This window comes from Balaenoptera physalus, assembly GCF_965194825.1.
Source record: "Balaenoptera physalus genome assembly, contig: SUPER_7_unloc_3, whole genome shotgun sequence".
In the NCBI taxonomy this organism is placed as follows: domain Eukaryota; kingdom Metazoa; phylum Chordata; class Mammalia; order Artiodactyla; family Balaenopteridae; genus Balaenoptera; species Balaenoptera physalus.
The window spans coordinates 303,032-321,112 of record NW_028126532.1 but is presented as its reverse complement, the minus strand read 5'-3'; the positions used below and the strand labels follow the sequence as shown (position 1 = coordinate 321,112).

The following is an 18,081-nucleotide window of genomic DNA, read 5'->3' as shown; positions in this document are numbered from 1 at the left end:
TAACTTCAGTGACATAAAAAAGCTCTACTACTATACCACACCACCCTCAGTTTCTGTTAGTAATGTCATAGATTACATCATTACACATTTTGTATACAATAAAATAGATTAATAATTTTTATGCATTTGTATTTTAAACCCTTTAGAAAATAAAAGTCAGGCTCAACCAAAATTATAGTAATAGTAGCTTTTACAGTTGCCCATGCATTTACCTTTACCCTAATTTCTTTATATGGCTTCAAGTTACTATCTTCCTTTCATTTCAACCTGAAGCACTCCCTTTAACATTTCTTGGAGGGAAGGTCTGGTGGTAATGACCTCCCTCAGCTTTTTAAAATCTAGGGGTGTCATTTCTCCCTCATTTTTGAAGAGTAGCTTTATTGGATATAAAGTTGCCCATCGACAGTTTTTTTTCCTTTAAGCATATTGAGTATATCAACCCACTGACTTCTGGCCTTCAAGCTTTCTGATGAGAAATTGACAGATAACCTCATTGCGGATCACTTGTATGTGATGAGTCACTTCTCTCTTGCTGCTTTCAAGATTGTCTCTTTGTCTCTGTCTTTCAACATTTTGATTATAATGTATCTCAGTGTGAGTATTTTTGAGTTTATTCTATTTGGAGTTTTTGAGCTTCTTGGATTTGTAGATGCATTTATTGCAATTTCAGTCCTTTAAATTTGGGGGGTTTTCAGGCGTTATTCATTTCGTTCCTTTCTCTCTCTCTTCTCCTGATGGCATTCCCACAACGCCTATGTTGGTCCACTTGATGGTGTTTCACAGGTCTCTTAGGCTCTGTTCAATTTTCTTCATTCTTTTTACTTTCTGTTCCTTAGACTTGATAATTTCAGTTGTTCTTTCTTTATGTTCACTTATTCTTCCACTTGCACAAATCTGCTTTTTAACCCTTTTGAGGTATTTTTCATTTCAGTTATTGTACTTTTCAGCATCAAAATTTCTTTTTGGTTCTATTTGAAAATAATTTAATCTCTTCATTGATATTTTTTAATATATTATTTTCCTTTGTCCATGTCTTCCTTTAGCTCTTTGAGTGTCTTTAAAACAGTTGTTTTAAAATCTTTGTCTAGTAATTTTGACATCTATGCTTCCTCAGGTACATTTTCTGTTGCTTTATTTTGCTTCTTTGAATCAGCTATACATTCTTGTTTCTTTGTATGCCTTGTTGTTTTTTTATTGAAAATTGGACTTTTGAATTTGATAACATGGAAACTGGGGAAATCAGATTTTCCCTTTTCCTCAGAGTTTGGTACTTTAAAAAGTTGCTATAAGGTGTCTCTGTATTGGAGTAAAAGCTTAAGATCTTCTGCATGTCTTTTCTGAGCTCCATATTTCCCTAGGTATGCATGGTGGCTTTCTAAATTCCCCCATATACATAGTTGCTTTTGAATATCAAAAACAAACAAACAAACAAAAAGCAAGCAAACAAAAAAACAGGTGGCTCTTTTAAATCTCCTGGAAATTACTTCAGCTGGTGGAAGTTGGAACATTGGTGGCCAGCCTCCATATCCACACTTCAGCAGTGAGAGCAGTAATTCACAGTTAGAACGAAGAACCTACATGTGGATGACAAGGATCTTATTGGCCACCCTGGCTCCAGAGGAAGCTGCTCCAGAAATTTGGGTTACGTTCTTCACAGCTGTCTGGTATGGGGCTGGGGTAGGGGGCTGAGTAGCTGCAACCACCCTAATGGTTGAAATAAACCAAAATTAATGAAAATGTCCTAGCCAAGCTATCCCCTTGAAGTTACAAGTGTTCAAATAAACTCCAAAGTTCCAAAATATCCACCTCTGATAGTTTCTCCTAGTACAGTTGCTGTCCAGGTAGAGAGATGAATTCTTGGTGCTTCCAACTTCACTATCTTCCCTGACTTCATTCCCTTGAGGTTTAATCTTAATAGTAATGCATGGTAACTTTTTAAACCATTTTGGTTTCCCTGTATTGGAGATCCTGATTTTCTCCTCTTTTATTAAATTTAGTGTCTATCACCCGTTTATTGGCTACATTAAATATATAACTTTAAGAAACCTAGATATTTTAATTAATCAGAAAATTACAGTGCACTAACATCCTAGTCAATCAAGTGTCTTCACGGCACTATAGTACCAATTTGTGGGGTAACTGAAATCACTTTTCTTTGCTATTACTAACTGTCATGCAGTATGAAATAATTTAAAAAGTATAAAGGTTCTTGAGGAGAGCAATTTACCTATGTTCTTTTTTAAAATCTTTTATTGGAATATAGTTGATTTACAATGTTGTGTTAGTTTCAGGTGTACAACAAAGGGAATCAGTTATATATATACATGTATCCACTTTTTTTTTTTTTTTAAGATTCTTTTCCCATATAGGCCATTACAGAGTATTGAGTAGCATTCCATGTGCTACACAGCAGGTTCTTATTAGTTATCTCTTTTATATATAATAGTGTGTATATGTCAATACCAGTCTCCCAATTTATTCCTCCCCCCCCCTTATCCCCTGGTAACCACAAGTTTGTTTTCTACATCTGTGACTCTACTTATATTTTGTAAATAAGCTCATTTGTATCATTTATTTAGATTCCACATGTGAGTGATATCATATGATATTTGTCTTTCTGTGTCTGGCTTACTTCACTCAGTATGACAATCTCTAGGTCCATCCATGTTGTTGCAAATGACATTATTTTGTTCTTTTTTATGGCTGAGTAATATTCCATTGTGTATATATCACATCTTCTTTATCCATTCCTTTGTTGATGGACATTTAGGTTGCTTCCATGTCCTGGCTATTGTAAATAGTGCTGCAAAAAACATTGGGGTGCACATATCTTTTCAAATTATGGTTTTCTCTGGGTATATGCCCAGGAGGGGGATTGATGGATTATATTGTAGCTCTATTTTTAGTTTTTTAAGGAACCTCCATACTGTTTTCTATAGTGGCTGTACCAGTTTACATTCCTACCAACAGTGTAGGAGGGTTCCGTTTTCTCCACACCCTCTCCAGCATTTATTGTTTGTAGGTTTTTGATGACAGCCATTCTGGCCAGTGTGAGGTGATACCTCTTTGTAGTTGTGATTTGCATTTCTCTAATAATTAGTGATGTTGAGCATCTTTTTATGTGCTTTTTGGCCATCTGTATGTCTTATTTGGAGAAATGTCTGTTTAGGTCTTCTGCCCATTTTTTGATTGAGTTATTTGTTTTTTTGATATTGAGCTGCATGAGCTGTTTGTATATTTTGGAGATTAATCCCTTGTCAATTGCTTCATTTGCAAATATTTTCTCCCATTCTGAGGGTTGTCCTTTTGTTTTGTTTATGGTTTCCTTTGCTGTGCAAAAGCTTTTAAGTTTCATTAGGTCCCATTTGTTTATTTTTGTTTTTATTTTCATAACTCTAGGAGGTGGATCAAAAAAGATCTTGCTGCGATTTATGTCAAAAAGTGTTCTGCTTATGTTTTCCTCTAAGGGTTTTATAGTGTCTGGTTTTACATTTAGGTCTTTAATCCATTTTGAGTTTATTTTTGTGTATGGTGTTAGGAAGTGTTGTAATTTCATTCTTTTACATGTAGCTGTCCAGTTTTCCCAACACCACTTATTGAAGAGGCTGTCTTTTCTCCACTGTATATCCTTGCCTCCTTTGTCATAGACTAGTTGACCATAGGTGCGTGGGTTTATCTCTGGGCTTCCTATCTTGTTCCATTGATCTGTATTTCTGTTTTTGTGCCAGTATCATATTGTCTTGATGACTGTAGCTTTGTAGTATAGTCTGAAGTCAGAGAGTCTGATTCCTCCAGCTCCGTATTTTTCCCTCAAGACTGCTTTGGCTATTTGGGGTCTTTTTTGTCTCCATACAAATTTTAAGATTTTTTATTCTAGTTCTGTAAAAAATGCCATTGGTAATTTGATAGGGATTGCATTGAATCTGTAGATTGCTTTGGGTAGTATAGTCATTTTCACAATATTTCTTCTTCCAATCCAAGAACATGGTACTTCTCTCCATCTGTTTGTGTCATCTTTGATTTATTTCATCAGTATCTTACAGTTTCCTGAGTACAGGTCTTTTGCCTCCTTAGGTAGGTTTATTCCTAGGTATTTTATTCTTTTTGTTGTGATTATCTATATTCTTGGCATTAACATTTACTAATAGAATGAGTTCCTTCTGGGAAAAATCAGCTTGAGTGACTTCAAAGTTTTGGAGAGTACCACCATGGTAAAAATGGGTGGGTAAGTATAGATAGATTTCAGCGTGAAAAATTATCAATTTGCCTTTAATAGCCCTGAGTTTGGTGCTATAAGTGCACTTAAAGGCATGACTTAACAAAGAGGGATTTAGAAAGGAAATGCCGTTGACTTCCCAAGCTGTGCACTTCATGGGATACAGTTTTGTAATAAAGACCGTAGAAAATTACGAAACTTCTGAAAGAAACTTCCTGTCTGTGTATGTATATGTGTGTGTTTACAGTTTATACTGGATTAGGATTGTAAACCTTGATAGTGTCTAAAAATATTAAAGGGGAATATGAGGATGTAAGCCAAATAAATGAGGACTGCTAGAATGTTTAATTGTGTATTAGTCTTTTATTAGCAGTGTATGTTCTTCAGGAAGCAGCTGCCTGAGAACCCATCTCCTGAGAAAAAACAGCTCTGAGTTTGAAATTCAAGGCTCTCAGAATGAAAAGTGGTGACCCTCTAGAATTTTAGTCTTATCACTAAATTTGCAAAGTTGGATTAGACCAAGCCCAGCTACTTATCAACTGCATTATTATTCTCTTCCTTGGGCCTTGGTTAACTCATCCATGGAATTGTGGAGTCACACTAGATATCCTTAAAGTCCCTCTTAAATGCATGTCCTCTGGTCACACACATGTCAGTCCTCTAGTTAAACTTTCTGTGCCACAGATGTTGTTTTGTATAGCATCCTGCAAGTGTTGTCCAACTCTGCTGAGAGGGCTCCAGGCAGACCAGGAGAGTCTGGGTTCATTACAAACATCCCTCTTTGAAAACCAATGTCCGTGGTATTCACCTATCTTTTCTTAGCTAGTTGGATCTTACTTCCATATGTTACTACTCCTCCTTTAGGTCTTATACTCTCAGCCAATCTTAGACATGGCCATTGAGTTCTAAGGAAAAATTTTCAGAATCCTCATCTCCTGTTTGTTTTCCTCTAGAGCTACATTTGTTCATTAATGTGCCTTTTGTAATGTGGTATTCACCCTGACTGAAGCTACTAAAATAGTCTAATTACTAATCAGTATGTTGAGACTGTTGCTGTGATCCTTCAGTGGTTAGACATGTTCTTCATACTTACTATTTCATACTTACTAGTCAGTATGAATTTTAAAATTAAAGTGCATATTTAATCTAGTATTTACTTTTCCTCTTTTAGTCCTCTTAAAGTATTAATGGTGTCTCTTATAATCAATAATTCTTGTGCTGGAAAAGTAATAAGGTGCTCTGATGTTTGCACAAGTTTCTAATAATGTACCAAAAGATAAAGTATATAAAGTACAACTATCTTGCCATAATCAGTCCTAAGGAATTGGTTTTCATTCTGGAATTATACTTGAATTTCAATTTATTAAACCCACGCCCATTTCTCTCCCCTGTGATATTTATATTTATAATCATATGAGTATTATTTTAGCTATTACAGATCCAGGTAGCTGCTATTTGATGTTGACTCTCCACTTCTATTCAACTGCTAATGATAGCAAGAGCTCTGTGGTCCCATAGGACTCATATTTTATTGTATTGCTATGGCTGCCATGCTTGTTATTTCCTCAGCCGCTTCTGCAGAATGAATTCTGTAGAAATTTTTACATAATTTCAATTTTGAATTTTGTTTAACATAACAGCATGCTTACTTTTAAAAATAAAGGAAGGAGACTGATTGATTTCTACTCTTTGCCATCCTATTTATTTATTTATTTATTTAATTGTGGTCTAGTTGATGTACAATGTTGTGCCAATCTCTGTTGTACAGCAAAGTGACTCAGTTATACACATAGAGACATTTTTAAAAATATTATTTTCCATTATGGTTTATCCCAGGAGATTGGATATAGTTCCCTGTGCTTGGGTATAGTTCCCTGTGCTATACAGTAGGACCTTGTTGTTTATCCATCCTGTATATAATAGTTTGCATCTGCTATAAAATAAAATTCATTTAAAATAAAATTTATTTTCAGCTATAAAATAATTAAGTCATAGGGATGTAATGTACAGCATGGTGACTACAGTTAATAATACTGTACTGCGTATTTGAAAGTTGCTAAGAGAGTAGATCTTAAAAGTTCTCATCAGGACTTCCCTGGTGGCGCAGTGGTTAAGAATCCGCCTGTCAATGCAGGGGACATGGGTTCAATCCCTGGTCCGGGAAGATCCCACGTGCCTTGGAGCAACTAAGCCAGTGAGCCACAACTACTGAGCCCGTGTGCCCTAGAGCCCACGTGCTGCAACTACTGAAGCCTGCGCGCTCTAGGGCCCATGTGCCACAACCACTGAGCCCACATGCTGCAACTACTGAAGCCCACGTGCCTAGAGCCCGTGCTCCACAACAAGAGAAGCCACCGCAATGAGAAGCCCCTGGCTGCTGCAACTAGAGAAAGCCCACATGCAGCAACAAAGACCCAGCACAGCCAAAAGAAAATAAATTAAAAAAAAAAAAGTTCTCATCACAAGAAAAAATTCTTGTGTATGGTGATGGATGCTAACTAGATCTGTTGTGGTGATCATTTTGCAATATATGTAAATATTGAATCATTATGTTGTATACTTGAAACTAATATAATGTTCTATGTCAATTGTACCTCAATTTAAAAAAAGAAAATTTCAAGTATATATGTAAGTTGGAGAAGAGAAATGGAGAGTATTTAGAGGTGGATATGGAGGTCAAAAGAGGTATTATGTATTTATTTTTTAAGATGCAAAAAGTATGGTACCATTGTATGCTGATTGTAATGATTAAATAAAATTTTTATTGTTTATTCATGAGGTGGTGGTGTTGAATATCTGGGGCAGTATACTGCCTTGTATCTTTTTGTTGGAGAGAGTAGATAGATTCTGGTGCAAAGTGGAAGGTTTGGTCTCTGAACGGGGCATGGACGGTGAATCCACTGTGTCAGGAGGGAAGGCAGGGTGCATGGACACAATGGCCTGTAGGTGGGCAGATGTGGGGAAAATAGGGAAGTTGCCTTCCGATTGCTTCTGTCTTCTCAGGCCTATGGAAATGTCACATACAAATTGGCACTTGCCATCTACCTGTACAAAAATTAAATTATGAGCCACTGCATCTGCTGACCTTCAACACCCCCTGAAAGGAATTCAGGGTGGAGATCAGAAATGAGGCACTCTGTGCTCTGGAAAAAACTGGCAGAACAGGTCCTTAGACAGTTAGATATTTTCAGGAGATGATTTTATGAGCCCAATTCTTGCATCTCCTCATATTTAGAAAAGCACTAAAAAATTCTTCATGGTGATGTCTGCTCCTCATGACTAGCAGTAACCTTCACGAAACTAGCAGAACCTTCTGCAAAAAATATCTGCTTGATTGCATGTACTCCCCCTTCACCAAAATCACATATATACTGACCTTCTCCACTTCCTCTTTGGAGCACTTTCTCAGAGCTATTCGATATGCTGTTTCCCAGGCTATAGTCCTCATTTTGCCCCAGATAAAACTTAACTCACAACTCTCACGCTGTGCAATTGTTTTTAGTCAGCAGAAGCAAGTCATCAGCTGAGGGTGGTCACTGAGGAGGAGACTTGGGAAGTTTTCAGAAAGAGAAGATGTGAAGTATGAAATAATTTAGGAGCATGAGAGAGTGAACGGACAAAGGAATATGTTAGAATTGTTGGGCAACAATGAGGGCCCTTGTGAAGTTATTGGTCATGAGTTAAAGTGAGACCAAAACTTAGACATCTTAGAGGAGGTCTGGTCCGGGTCAAATCCTGGTTGTTCCTGTTAGTTAGATTCATCACCTGGACCAGGTCCATTCATTGATGCCTGAGTCCCATGGAGGAGAGGACAAAGAGTTAGACGTGAAAACAAAAAAACTGTCAACAAAAGCTCTGAAATTTTGATACGTCTTTAAATTTTGTAAACCAAAGCAGAAAAGAAGACCATGTCCTCTCTCCTGCCCCTCATCAAGGGGCGCCTCAAGGAATCTGCTTTGCCACTGGTGGAATTTTCGGCCACACCAGGTGAGGATTGTAGTGCCTTTGAGGAACTTTATGGAACCTGATGAATGTGGAAGAGCTGGAGGACATCGCAGGTCCCAGGAAGATGTAGAGGATTAATGTGTAAATATCACATGGTAACTAACTAGAATGTTTCATCATCAACTACAAGACCCCTCTGGGAAATCCCAGAAGGGCTTAAATGCACTTAACTCATTACAGGCTTATAGTAGGAAGATTTCTAAACCTGGTCTTCCAAGATTCCTGTTCTCTGATTCTTCATTCAAACACTAATCTGGATACTGCTGTGAAGAGAATTTGCAGTTGTAGTTAAAACTGAATGGATTGATCTTAATACATAGAGTTTATCCAGGTGGACTGGACCCAATCAGGTAAGCACTTTGCGTACAGAGTTTGCTCCATCTGGCAGCAGAAGAGAAGGTCAGAGAGATTTGATGTACAAGGTGACTTGATAGATCATTGCTGGCTTGAAGGCAGAGGAAAACACATGAAAAGGAATGTGGGTGGTCTTAAGATGCTGAGAAAGGACTCTGGGTGACAGCCAGAAAATAAGGGACCTAACACTTCCAACAGCAAGGAACCGTATAACAACCTAAATGAGCCTAGAGGCAGATGTCTTCCTAGAGCCTCCAGACAAGGAATCTGCCTTGCTAACACCTTCCTCTCAGCCTTATGATACCCTGACCATTGAATCCAGCCTGCTGTAAACTATACGTTAATAAATGGGTGTTATTTGAAGCCACTTAGCTTGTGGTAATCTGTTATGCATCAACAGGAAACTAATACATAGTCCTTTACATTTCGTTTGCTCAGGAGCCAGATGAGTTTCAGAACTGGGTCATTTGTGCCTATGCAGGTGGCACTCAGCCAAGTAAACTGCGGCCATGTGCTATCAAGTTCTCTCTCAAATTCACCAATATACCTGGGAGTTGTGCTGGTCTCCATAGCGGTTCAGTTAACGAGGTCTTTTTCTCAAACTTGGTGGGTTGATTTTGAGCATGATTCAATTGCAAAATTATTGTTTAACATAACTCTATCCATAAATTGTTATTTGTTTATTAACGGAGAGATATTAAAACTTTTTTACAAAGAATAAAAATCTTCACTTTCAGTTTTATGTTTCATTTTTTTTTTCACTTTACTAATTTCGTTCTGAGAGAGGAAGCCTAGTCTTTTTAACAAATGATGCTGGAGAAAACGGATGTCCACAGGCTAAAAAAACTCAACCCAAACTTCACCCCTTTCACACTAATTAACTCAAAAATGGATCACAAAATTAAATATAAAATATAATACTATAAAACTTTTAGAAGAAATCCTGGGAGAAAACCTCTGGGATCTAGGGCTAGGCAAGGAGTTCTTTTTTAAGTACATTTTAATGAAATTTTATTTTCAATTGTAGATTGATGTGTACCTTCACTTATTCTGAGAAAAAATAAAATGTATTCAATTTGCCCTTCCAGGTTTATAGACAAATCACATGAATTGATCATATTATAAACCCATAGTTGGTCAACAGTAGAGCCATGCAGTGTTTTCCTGAGGAGAAACCTTTCTTTATGTTCATGAAATTTTTGGAGGATTAGGGCTGTAACTAGAGGGTCGGGGTAAGCTGGGGATTCTGCCAGTGGAGGTGAGAGCAGGGAGGGAATTCACCAAGCCCAAAGACAGGCAAACCTGTCAGAAACTGCTGGAGAGAGAGGACAGTTACTTGGGATTCAAATCTGCTGATCAACCTTGGTGTGCTATGTTTTGTGGAACAATAAAAATAGTATTTTCCAGCAAAAACTGGAATAGGTAATGCAAATTTAAGGATGCTAAAACGCACACATATGTATGTGCATATATACATACACAAAACATATATATGTATACATGTATATATCTATATATACGTCTGTGTATTTTTTCCAGCTTTATTGAAGTATGATTGACAAATAAAAATTGTATATTTTTAGGTTGTACAATATAATGTTTTGATCTACATACACATTGTGAAAATGATTCCACAATCATTTCACAAAGTGAAATCAGGAAATCATACCATAATCAAGCTAATTTACATATTCATTATTTCCCATAGTTATCTTTTGTGTGCGTGTGTGCCTGTGTGTCTGTGTGTGTGGTGAGAACACTTGAGATCTATTCTTCTAGAAAACTTCAAGTATACAGTACATTATTATTAACTATAGTCACCATGCTGTACATGAAATTTCTAGAACTACTCATCTTATAACTGAAAGTTTGTACTCTCCATATTTGTAATTTAAATTGTTAGGCAATAAATATGCAGGCATATTTTCCTATCCTCTCTCTTACACATCTTTCAAATGATGTTTTGAAACATTTTCAGTTTTTTCAATAATTCAAATATAATTTTCAAACAGTCAAAAAAGCACACGGAGTTGTTTTTCACTACCCTATTTTACATATATTTGTTAGTAAATAAATGGTTCTCCAGACTGTTCAGCAGATTAAATGTTAAAGTAAACAAGGGCTAATTGCTCCTTATTTTTAGAACAGTAGATTTACAATATATGTAGCTGTTACAAGTCACATATTTAAATTATTTTAAACATCTTCTTTGGTAATAGTTTTTTTTTTATGACTTTGTGTCAAAATAGAAACAATACCTCGAAGTAAATTTGCTTTTTAATCCATATTCTGTGAACACCTAAATTTCACAATGAAAAATTTCAAAACCTACAAGGATATCCATATTTGAAATATAAAATAAATGATAAATTCAATAATTGGGAATTTTCTTTGCCCTATTAAACATCAATTTTTAATGCTGTTTTATTCTTACAGATTCTTCTCAAAATATATTGGCTACTTGAGAGATGTCATTACACTCCTGTGATTTATACAGAAGGTAAGTTAGAAAACTTTAATTCTTGTGTCCATTAATTAACAAACTTTTAATAAACACTTTTCATCAGGGACTAGAGTAAGTACTGGCAATGTGGTCAGACATGCTTCACTCCTCTCTCTTGCCTGCAAGGAGCTTTCAGTGTAGTGAGGTGGATGGACCTAGAGTCTGTCATACAGAGTGAAGTAAGTCAGAAAGAGAAAAACAAATACCGTATGCTAACACGTATATATGGAATCTAAGAAAAAAAAAAAAAAAAGGTCATGAAGAACTTAGGGGCAGGACGGGAATAAAGACACAGACCTACTAGAGAATGGACTTGAGGATATGGGGAGGGGGAAGGGTAAGCTGTGACAAAGTGAGAGAGTGGCATGGACATATATACAATACCAAATGTAAAATAGATAGCTAGCGGGAAGCAGCCGCATAGCACAGGGAGATCAGCTCGGTGCTTTGTGACCACATAGAGGGGTGGGATAGGGAGGGTGAGAGGGAGGGAGACACAAGAGGGAAGAGATATGGGAACATATGTATATGTATAACTGATACACTTTGTTATAAAGCAGAAACTAACACACCATTGTAAAGCAATTATACTCCAATAAAGATGTTAAAAAAAAAAGAAAATATGCAGTAGTTGTCACAGGGGAGAAGTGCAAAGTGGTCTAGGCAACACAGCACAGGGGACCAGTCCTCATTGGGGCAGTAGAGAAGGCTTTCTGGAGTAAGCAGTGTTTAGTGAAAGGGCTGAAGAATGGGGGTGTTCTCCACGGGGTGCCAGAGTTAGCTGGTTAGGATGAGATCATTCCAACGTCTATGTTCTCCAGCCAAAACAACCAGGAACACACCTGGGAACCAGTTTAGTCTAGAACAAGTTGGATTTATTACTCATGGCAGTGAGGGAAGACACACACCATGGGGAATCCTGGGGTGTCTCAGTAAGAGGGTGTTAGAAAAGAGCTACTACAAGATTTGGGCTTTAGTTGGGTGACTTGGGGGAGGGTCTGAAAGTGATGGGCCACTTTAAATTGGATGCTGAAAGCCAAGGCAATTCTATAATTCATCTCAATAAATTTTAGCTACAAGAGGGAAGACTATAGTCAAAATAAAGCCATTACTGGAAACAAAGTAGATGTCACTCATTTTAACCAAGAGAATGGAGTGTTTGGTATTTTGGGGGGATGGCACAGTGACTTCTTTTTCTGTACTTAGAAAACAGTTGTGAATTGCCTTCACTTTATCTCACTTCATCATTATCTCAGAGTAATCTTGCTTGGCATTGGTATTCTGTGATACCTTTTGGTATTTATGTCCAGGCTTACCTCTGGATATCATCAGGGCTGTTGTTGTTTTTGCTTCTTTTTTTTTTCTCTCACAAGACAAATGAAGCATGGGGGAAGCATTTAGCTTCAATTGGAAGGCATCGTTCTAGAATTTTAGAAATCAATGGAAAAGTACAGGTCTTCTAGCCAAACCCATACATCTGTTTGTATGAAGGACAAACAGATTAACAGAGTAAGTGCATTGGTAGCTTGAATTTATTTTCTAAGATTTGCTTAGCTCCCCTAGTCCCATTTTTTATACTTGTTATATTTTGATATAGTAAAAATTCATAAATGTGAAAACCACCAGTAAGATTTCAGTTCATCCATCTTCCCTTAAATACTTTCTCAGCCTGGGCACGTTGATTCCCTTTGCTTAGGATTTAAATCTCTTATCAGTACACCTCCCCAACTCTATTCAGTAGGAAACTGGTGAAATGATATCAGAGTGGGATGACATAAAACAAAGAAGACATCCACATGCACAAATAAACTGTATATAAAGTCTGCTCGTAATTTGAATACAAAGTGTTTTAATAAAAAAAATTTAACCACTGCTAAATTATCCATATACTGAGTAAAAGCAAAAATGTTACCCTAATAAAAAGAGTGTAGACATGATAGCCCATGAAGCCATGTGGGATGAAATTAAAAATAGAGTATGTCTCCAGAGATTATCAGGCAACACTTTTTTCAAGTTTGTAATGTATAGTATTTTTTTTACCATTCCTTTTTGTATTGATAAATCAATCATGTCATATCATATCATATATTTTGTATTATATGTCATATCATATCATATCAATCAGTATTTTTTACCATTCCTTTGTGTATTGATACATTAATCATGTCATGTCATAGTATATATCATTTATTATATATCATATCATGAAATGTTTCATTTGATGGTCATCTATCTGAGAGCAAGTTGCAAGATTTTCACACTTTCACTGAGTCCTTCACTGACATCCAGCTTGACCTTGACAAGTATATCTGACCTTCCCGCTGTGTTAGAGATCAGAGTGTGTGAAATACTGACAACTACTGAAGATTACTGGGTAATGTAGACAGTGTGCAGTGGATCGACCAGTATAGACTCTTAAGTCCATTTTCTACATCTAGTAATGTGTTCAAGTGATTGGTTTTGGCATCAAAACTGAAATACTTCTCTTTCTCAACTTGCTGTTCACACATTATCTTCCAGTGGCAAGTGCTGACAACTACCGATGCTGCTTTCACTAAAACTTCATTATTGACTAAACTCCCCTCATCTTAGCTTAAAACCCCTGAATTGGGAGAAAGTGTATCCGATCTGCCTGTGCTTAAGCTGGATCACAGCAGTTGCTTGGCCTAATAGCTGAGACCCTTTCTCAATATGCCAGCTTGTGAGTGTGATCAGTGTTTGTGCACCCTAGGTATATTGATCTGATGTTTAATTTTGTCTAATATTTTTACTCTCCTGCTTACTAGTCAAGTCACTATATCCATAAATTTGACTTAATGAGTCCATTTTTCTTTTCTTTCTTCAGAACTGTTTACCTGATCCAAAACACCTTCCAGTGGATTTTCTATATGTAAAACCTGTTTTTTAAATTAGTAAATAAAACTACTGCCTTCAGAATTTTGCCTCGAAAGCAACAGGATGCTTTCAACAATCTAATGTAAACGCAAACCACTGCATTCTTAACTAAAAGCCATTCTCCTGGGTATGGTGTGTGCTGCTGTTCACCAATCTCTGCTAGATGCTGCCTGAGGTCCCCCTTGCTTCTACACCCTCACACATTCCCCCTGCAGCTCTGATGCTGCTGGAAGGTCTGGAAGTTCCTGCACTGTATTCTAACTGGATCTGTGCTCTTACTACAGACTTGGGGTCCCTACCAATCCACAGCTGCATGGTGTTTGCAGGCAAGTGGGGGGAGAATGGTTCACTTACCTGTGTTATCTGCCCTCTGCCTACAAGGTGAAACTCAGGGCTGACGGGGTCCCTTTGAGTTTCAGAGTTTGGTGAAACAGATATTCTAGAGTTTATTCATGGTTCTCCTTCTCCCTGGACAGGCCACACACATGTGCTTTGCCTGACAGAGCCCAGAGCCCATGGCTGTTTTGGATTCTGGTTTGATTCCTTAGAAAAGGCCAGGAATCTGGTTCATGTCAGTGTTCTCCAACATTTCTATCCTTCTCCTACTCAGTAAAAAGTTTTCTGAGCATGAAGATCCAGTGTGTATATTTATGCATTTGCAAATTAAATGCATGTTCTATGGTTCCGTAATTTATATGCAAGACAAAGATTATACAGATATAGGAATTTTAAAAGAATGAGATGAGGAGGAATGCAAATGGAAGTTCTAACATTTTCTTCCTGCCTCCTAGCATACTGTCTTGTCCACTCTGACTGGCGGGCTTCCCCATCAAGAAGTCTCTTAGTGAAACTCCATGCTGCTCAGGTGAGGGGGTGTGTGGGGACATGGGGGCAAAGCAGGGATGGTATTTCCAGGAACTGGATTTTGTGTACTTTTGCCTTCAACTCTCAAAATCTGCATGGATGACCTTGAATTGCAGGTGGATTCAAGATTCAGAGAGTTAATGTTTTTCATGATGGAGTTCTATCCAGAGAAGTGGATGTGGATCACACTACATTGCATTGTTTTTCCTGGAAGTTTCTTTCTCTTATTCTTTTCCTTTTAAGCCATGTTATGATGAAAAATAACAGACTGTTATCAAAGAAGGGTAGTATACTCTTAAATACTTTAAGTGGCACAATGAATTTTTTTTTTTTTTTTTTTTTGCTAAAACAGTAATACGTGCCATAACCTCGTGGTGGTGGAAATAATTTACACTAGGTTTATCATCTGGATGATCTATGAAAAGGATTCTTTCACACAGGTTATATGATGTAGCAGAGGAAGCATTTGGTCTGCGTCAGTTGTGGAAAGCGAGTATCTGTATGGTTTGGGGAATCCCTCTCTGTCTCAGGGTCCCCATTTGTTCATTAGGTGACCAGACTACAGAAGAGGCCACAGTCATTTTTTGGTAATGACTTTCCTTCATCATCCTCCTTCTCCTGTTCCCTCCCCACTCCTGCTCTCCTCCTTCTCCTCTTCTTCTTCCTCGCCTAATCTCCTTCATCTAAAGTCCGCAGTAAGTCCCCAGACAGACAACGCAGGAGGGCTATAGGGTGTAGGGTGGTGAAAGGCAGGGTCATCTAGGAGTAACTAGAGGGAAGGAGCAGCACCCATCACTTTGGCCAAGTTGTAGTTCCTCCTTCAATTATGGACAAATCTTTTAGGTGGTATCCTGGCCGTGGCCAGCAGACCCTAGACCTGCCTGTCCTTCTTGATCTACTCTTTGCAAATCCTTTCATCAGATAGCTTTGGGGGAGTCCTTCCAGTTTTAATAGACTAAAATGTATGTACTTATTTGTGGGGCAAATGTATCTCAGCTGCCTACCTGAAGTCCCCACCTTTTTTTCTTCTACTGGGAAAGTTCAAGGAAATGTAATGGTTTTTCCAGAAACTTTGTGCCGGTTGTTCTGTTTACCCTCATGTTCCATTCCATGAGGGATGAGAATGGCCATAGAGCCTAATTTATAAACCGCATATCCTATGCATCACTTATGTAAAAATATTCTAGCCCACAAATCTTAAAAAAAGAATGTTAATGCATCCCATCCAGAGGACCAGCTAAAGCACACACACACACACACACACACAAATGCTTAGACCAAAGAGCTGTGTCACTCAAATTTCTTGTTATCAGGATGAGATGAGACAACTGTGTTTTCCTGTGAAAGATGACAGTATTTCCTAAATCCTCATGTATTTTGTTGGGAATTACATTATTTTATAATGCCTCTTACTAGAATTTAGTTTTATCTCAAACACATGGTTTAGAAATATTGGCTTAAACTTCCAAGAAGAGAGTGTCATTTTCATGAATGTGAGATGTTGTAGTTGTGGGTATCTATAGGAAAACGACGAGCTAGTCTAGTTAGTAAATACTGTTGATTGGCTATTAGAGGACATCTGTGGCTACTTTCCAAAGTTCTGTGATTCAGTAACATAAGAAAATGTCACAAAGGGAGCACATTTCAAAAAATTAATAGCTATGATTTTGTAAAATATTTTACAGCCTGAATATTTGTTTTTCTTAATTAAAGAAAATACACAGGGCCCTCACATCAGCTCACTCCTCTCTTTTGAGAGAAAGGACCATGACACTGTTACCCCACAGAGTGACCTGAGAGACTTAACCGGACATAATACTTGACATCTGTACATTATCCAGTTTTTACCATGTAAAGGGCAACAGAATTTATGACCAATGAGAAATATGTAGTCTCAACTGAGTGCACAATTTGGAAAGTATTAGGCAGACAGTGAGACCTCTATTATTATTATAATAGAAATGCTGATTAAAGATATACTTTCTTTAACAGATGTTAAAATGCCAATTCCCAAGCGATATGAGGTAATATATATTTCAAGCACCAATTAAGTGACATATTTTCTAAGATTTCAAAATTCTTTTAAGCAATGTATCCTTTTTGTAGCCCTATAATAAATAAATAAAATATAAATTTCCTGAGTCTTGGAAAATGCACGTTTCTTATAATTATATAAAATATGAATTCTTCTAAATGGTTCAGAAGTTTAAGTTATCACAGGTGAACATTAGGATTTTTTCACGTTCTAGAGACACGCATACCATACAACCATCTTGACTGTACTACTGTATTTTAAAAGGAGTAAAATAAACAATATCATTTAATATTAGGCAGTTAAGTACAAATATGCCAGATAATGTAATAGAGATATTGCCAAAAATCTGTCACATTTGTGAATAAGCTTCGTGTGTCTGATAAGGTGGCTCACTTCATTGAAAAATAAAGCAAACCTCACAAACCTGACACAAGCTATTCTGTGCGAAATCCCACGCCATTTGCACAGCTAGGAAGTAGGGGTTAGATGCCTCTTTGCTGGTTCATTTCACCATGGATCCCACTTGCTGTAGGCCTCTCTACATCATGTTTCCAAAGGAGAGAAGTCACTTTGAGTGCAGGAACTTGTCCCCAGCAAAACAAAGCATGTGACCCCCTGATGCCATTTGACTGAACGATATTTAAAATTGGACAAAGATTTTTCCCTCATTAGATGCTGGCAGAGTTTTGCTTCTTTTCAAAGTCTGTCATTCTTTCAACTGTGAGTCAGAGCTCAAGCGAACTAAAACCTGTGAAGGAAAGGATTTTGCGGGTTTTCATGGGGACTCTGTAATTCTTCTTTTTCAGAAGTAATTAAAAACTACACAAGAATTTTCTCTGGGGGCACTGGTACTGATCTCCTCCTGCACCTTCAGTTTGCTACATGGCTTGGGATCCATTCAGAGCCGGCTGGTGGCTCAGGCTCATTTGAGTGGGTGTCAGGCCGCTGTTTGAAGGGTCTCTGTGGTCTTGCTGGGGCGCTGGGCGCCTGTGTGTGGACTGCATGGAACTGTGTGCAGGTGCCTTGAGATTTCTCTTCTCAACGAGGGCTCTGTATAAGGCTCCTGTGAGAGGTCTCTGTGAAGTCTATGTATTATCTCTGAGAGGTCCCTGTGTGGGGTGAGTGTGGGTCCCCGTGTGGAACCAGTGTGGGTCCCCGTGTGGAATCAGTGTGGGTCCCCGTGTGGGGTGAGTGTGGGTCCCCGTGTGG

At 37.8% G+C, this 18,081-nt stretch overlaps 1 protein-coding gene across 3 annotated transcripts in view; it reads left to right on the top strand.

The window, feature by feature from the left end:
• LOC309665287 (serine palmitoyltransferase 1-like) overlaps positions 1-18,081 on the top strand; it is a 98,562-nt gene that overhangs the window by 79,576 nt on the left and 905 nt on the right. Inside the window, exons 7-8 of one of the 3 annotated variants that reach the window (XR_014266301.1) lie at positions 11,012-11,075; positions 14,765-14,838. Coding sequence is in view for 2 of the 3 variants with exons in the window: in XM_082478920.1 (XP_082335046.1) it covers positions 11,012-11,063 (52 nt within the window). In the remaining variant the exon portion in view is untranslated. Of the gene's footprint in view, positions 1-11,011; positions 11,076-13,923; positions 14,016-14,764; positions 15,187-18,081 lie in introns of those variants that run through there. The other 2 variants (XM_082478920.1, XM_082478919.1) reach the window with 2 other exon arrangements.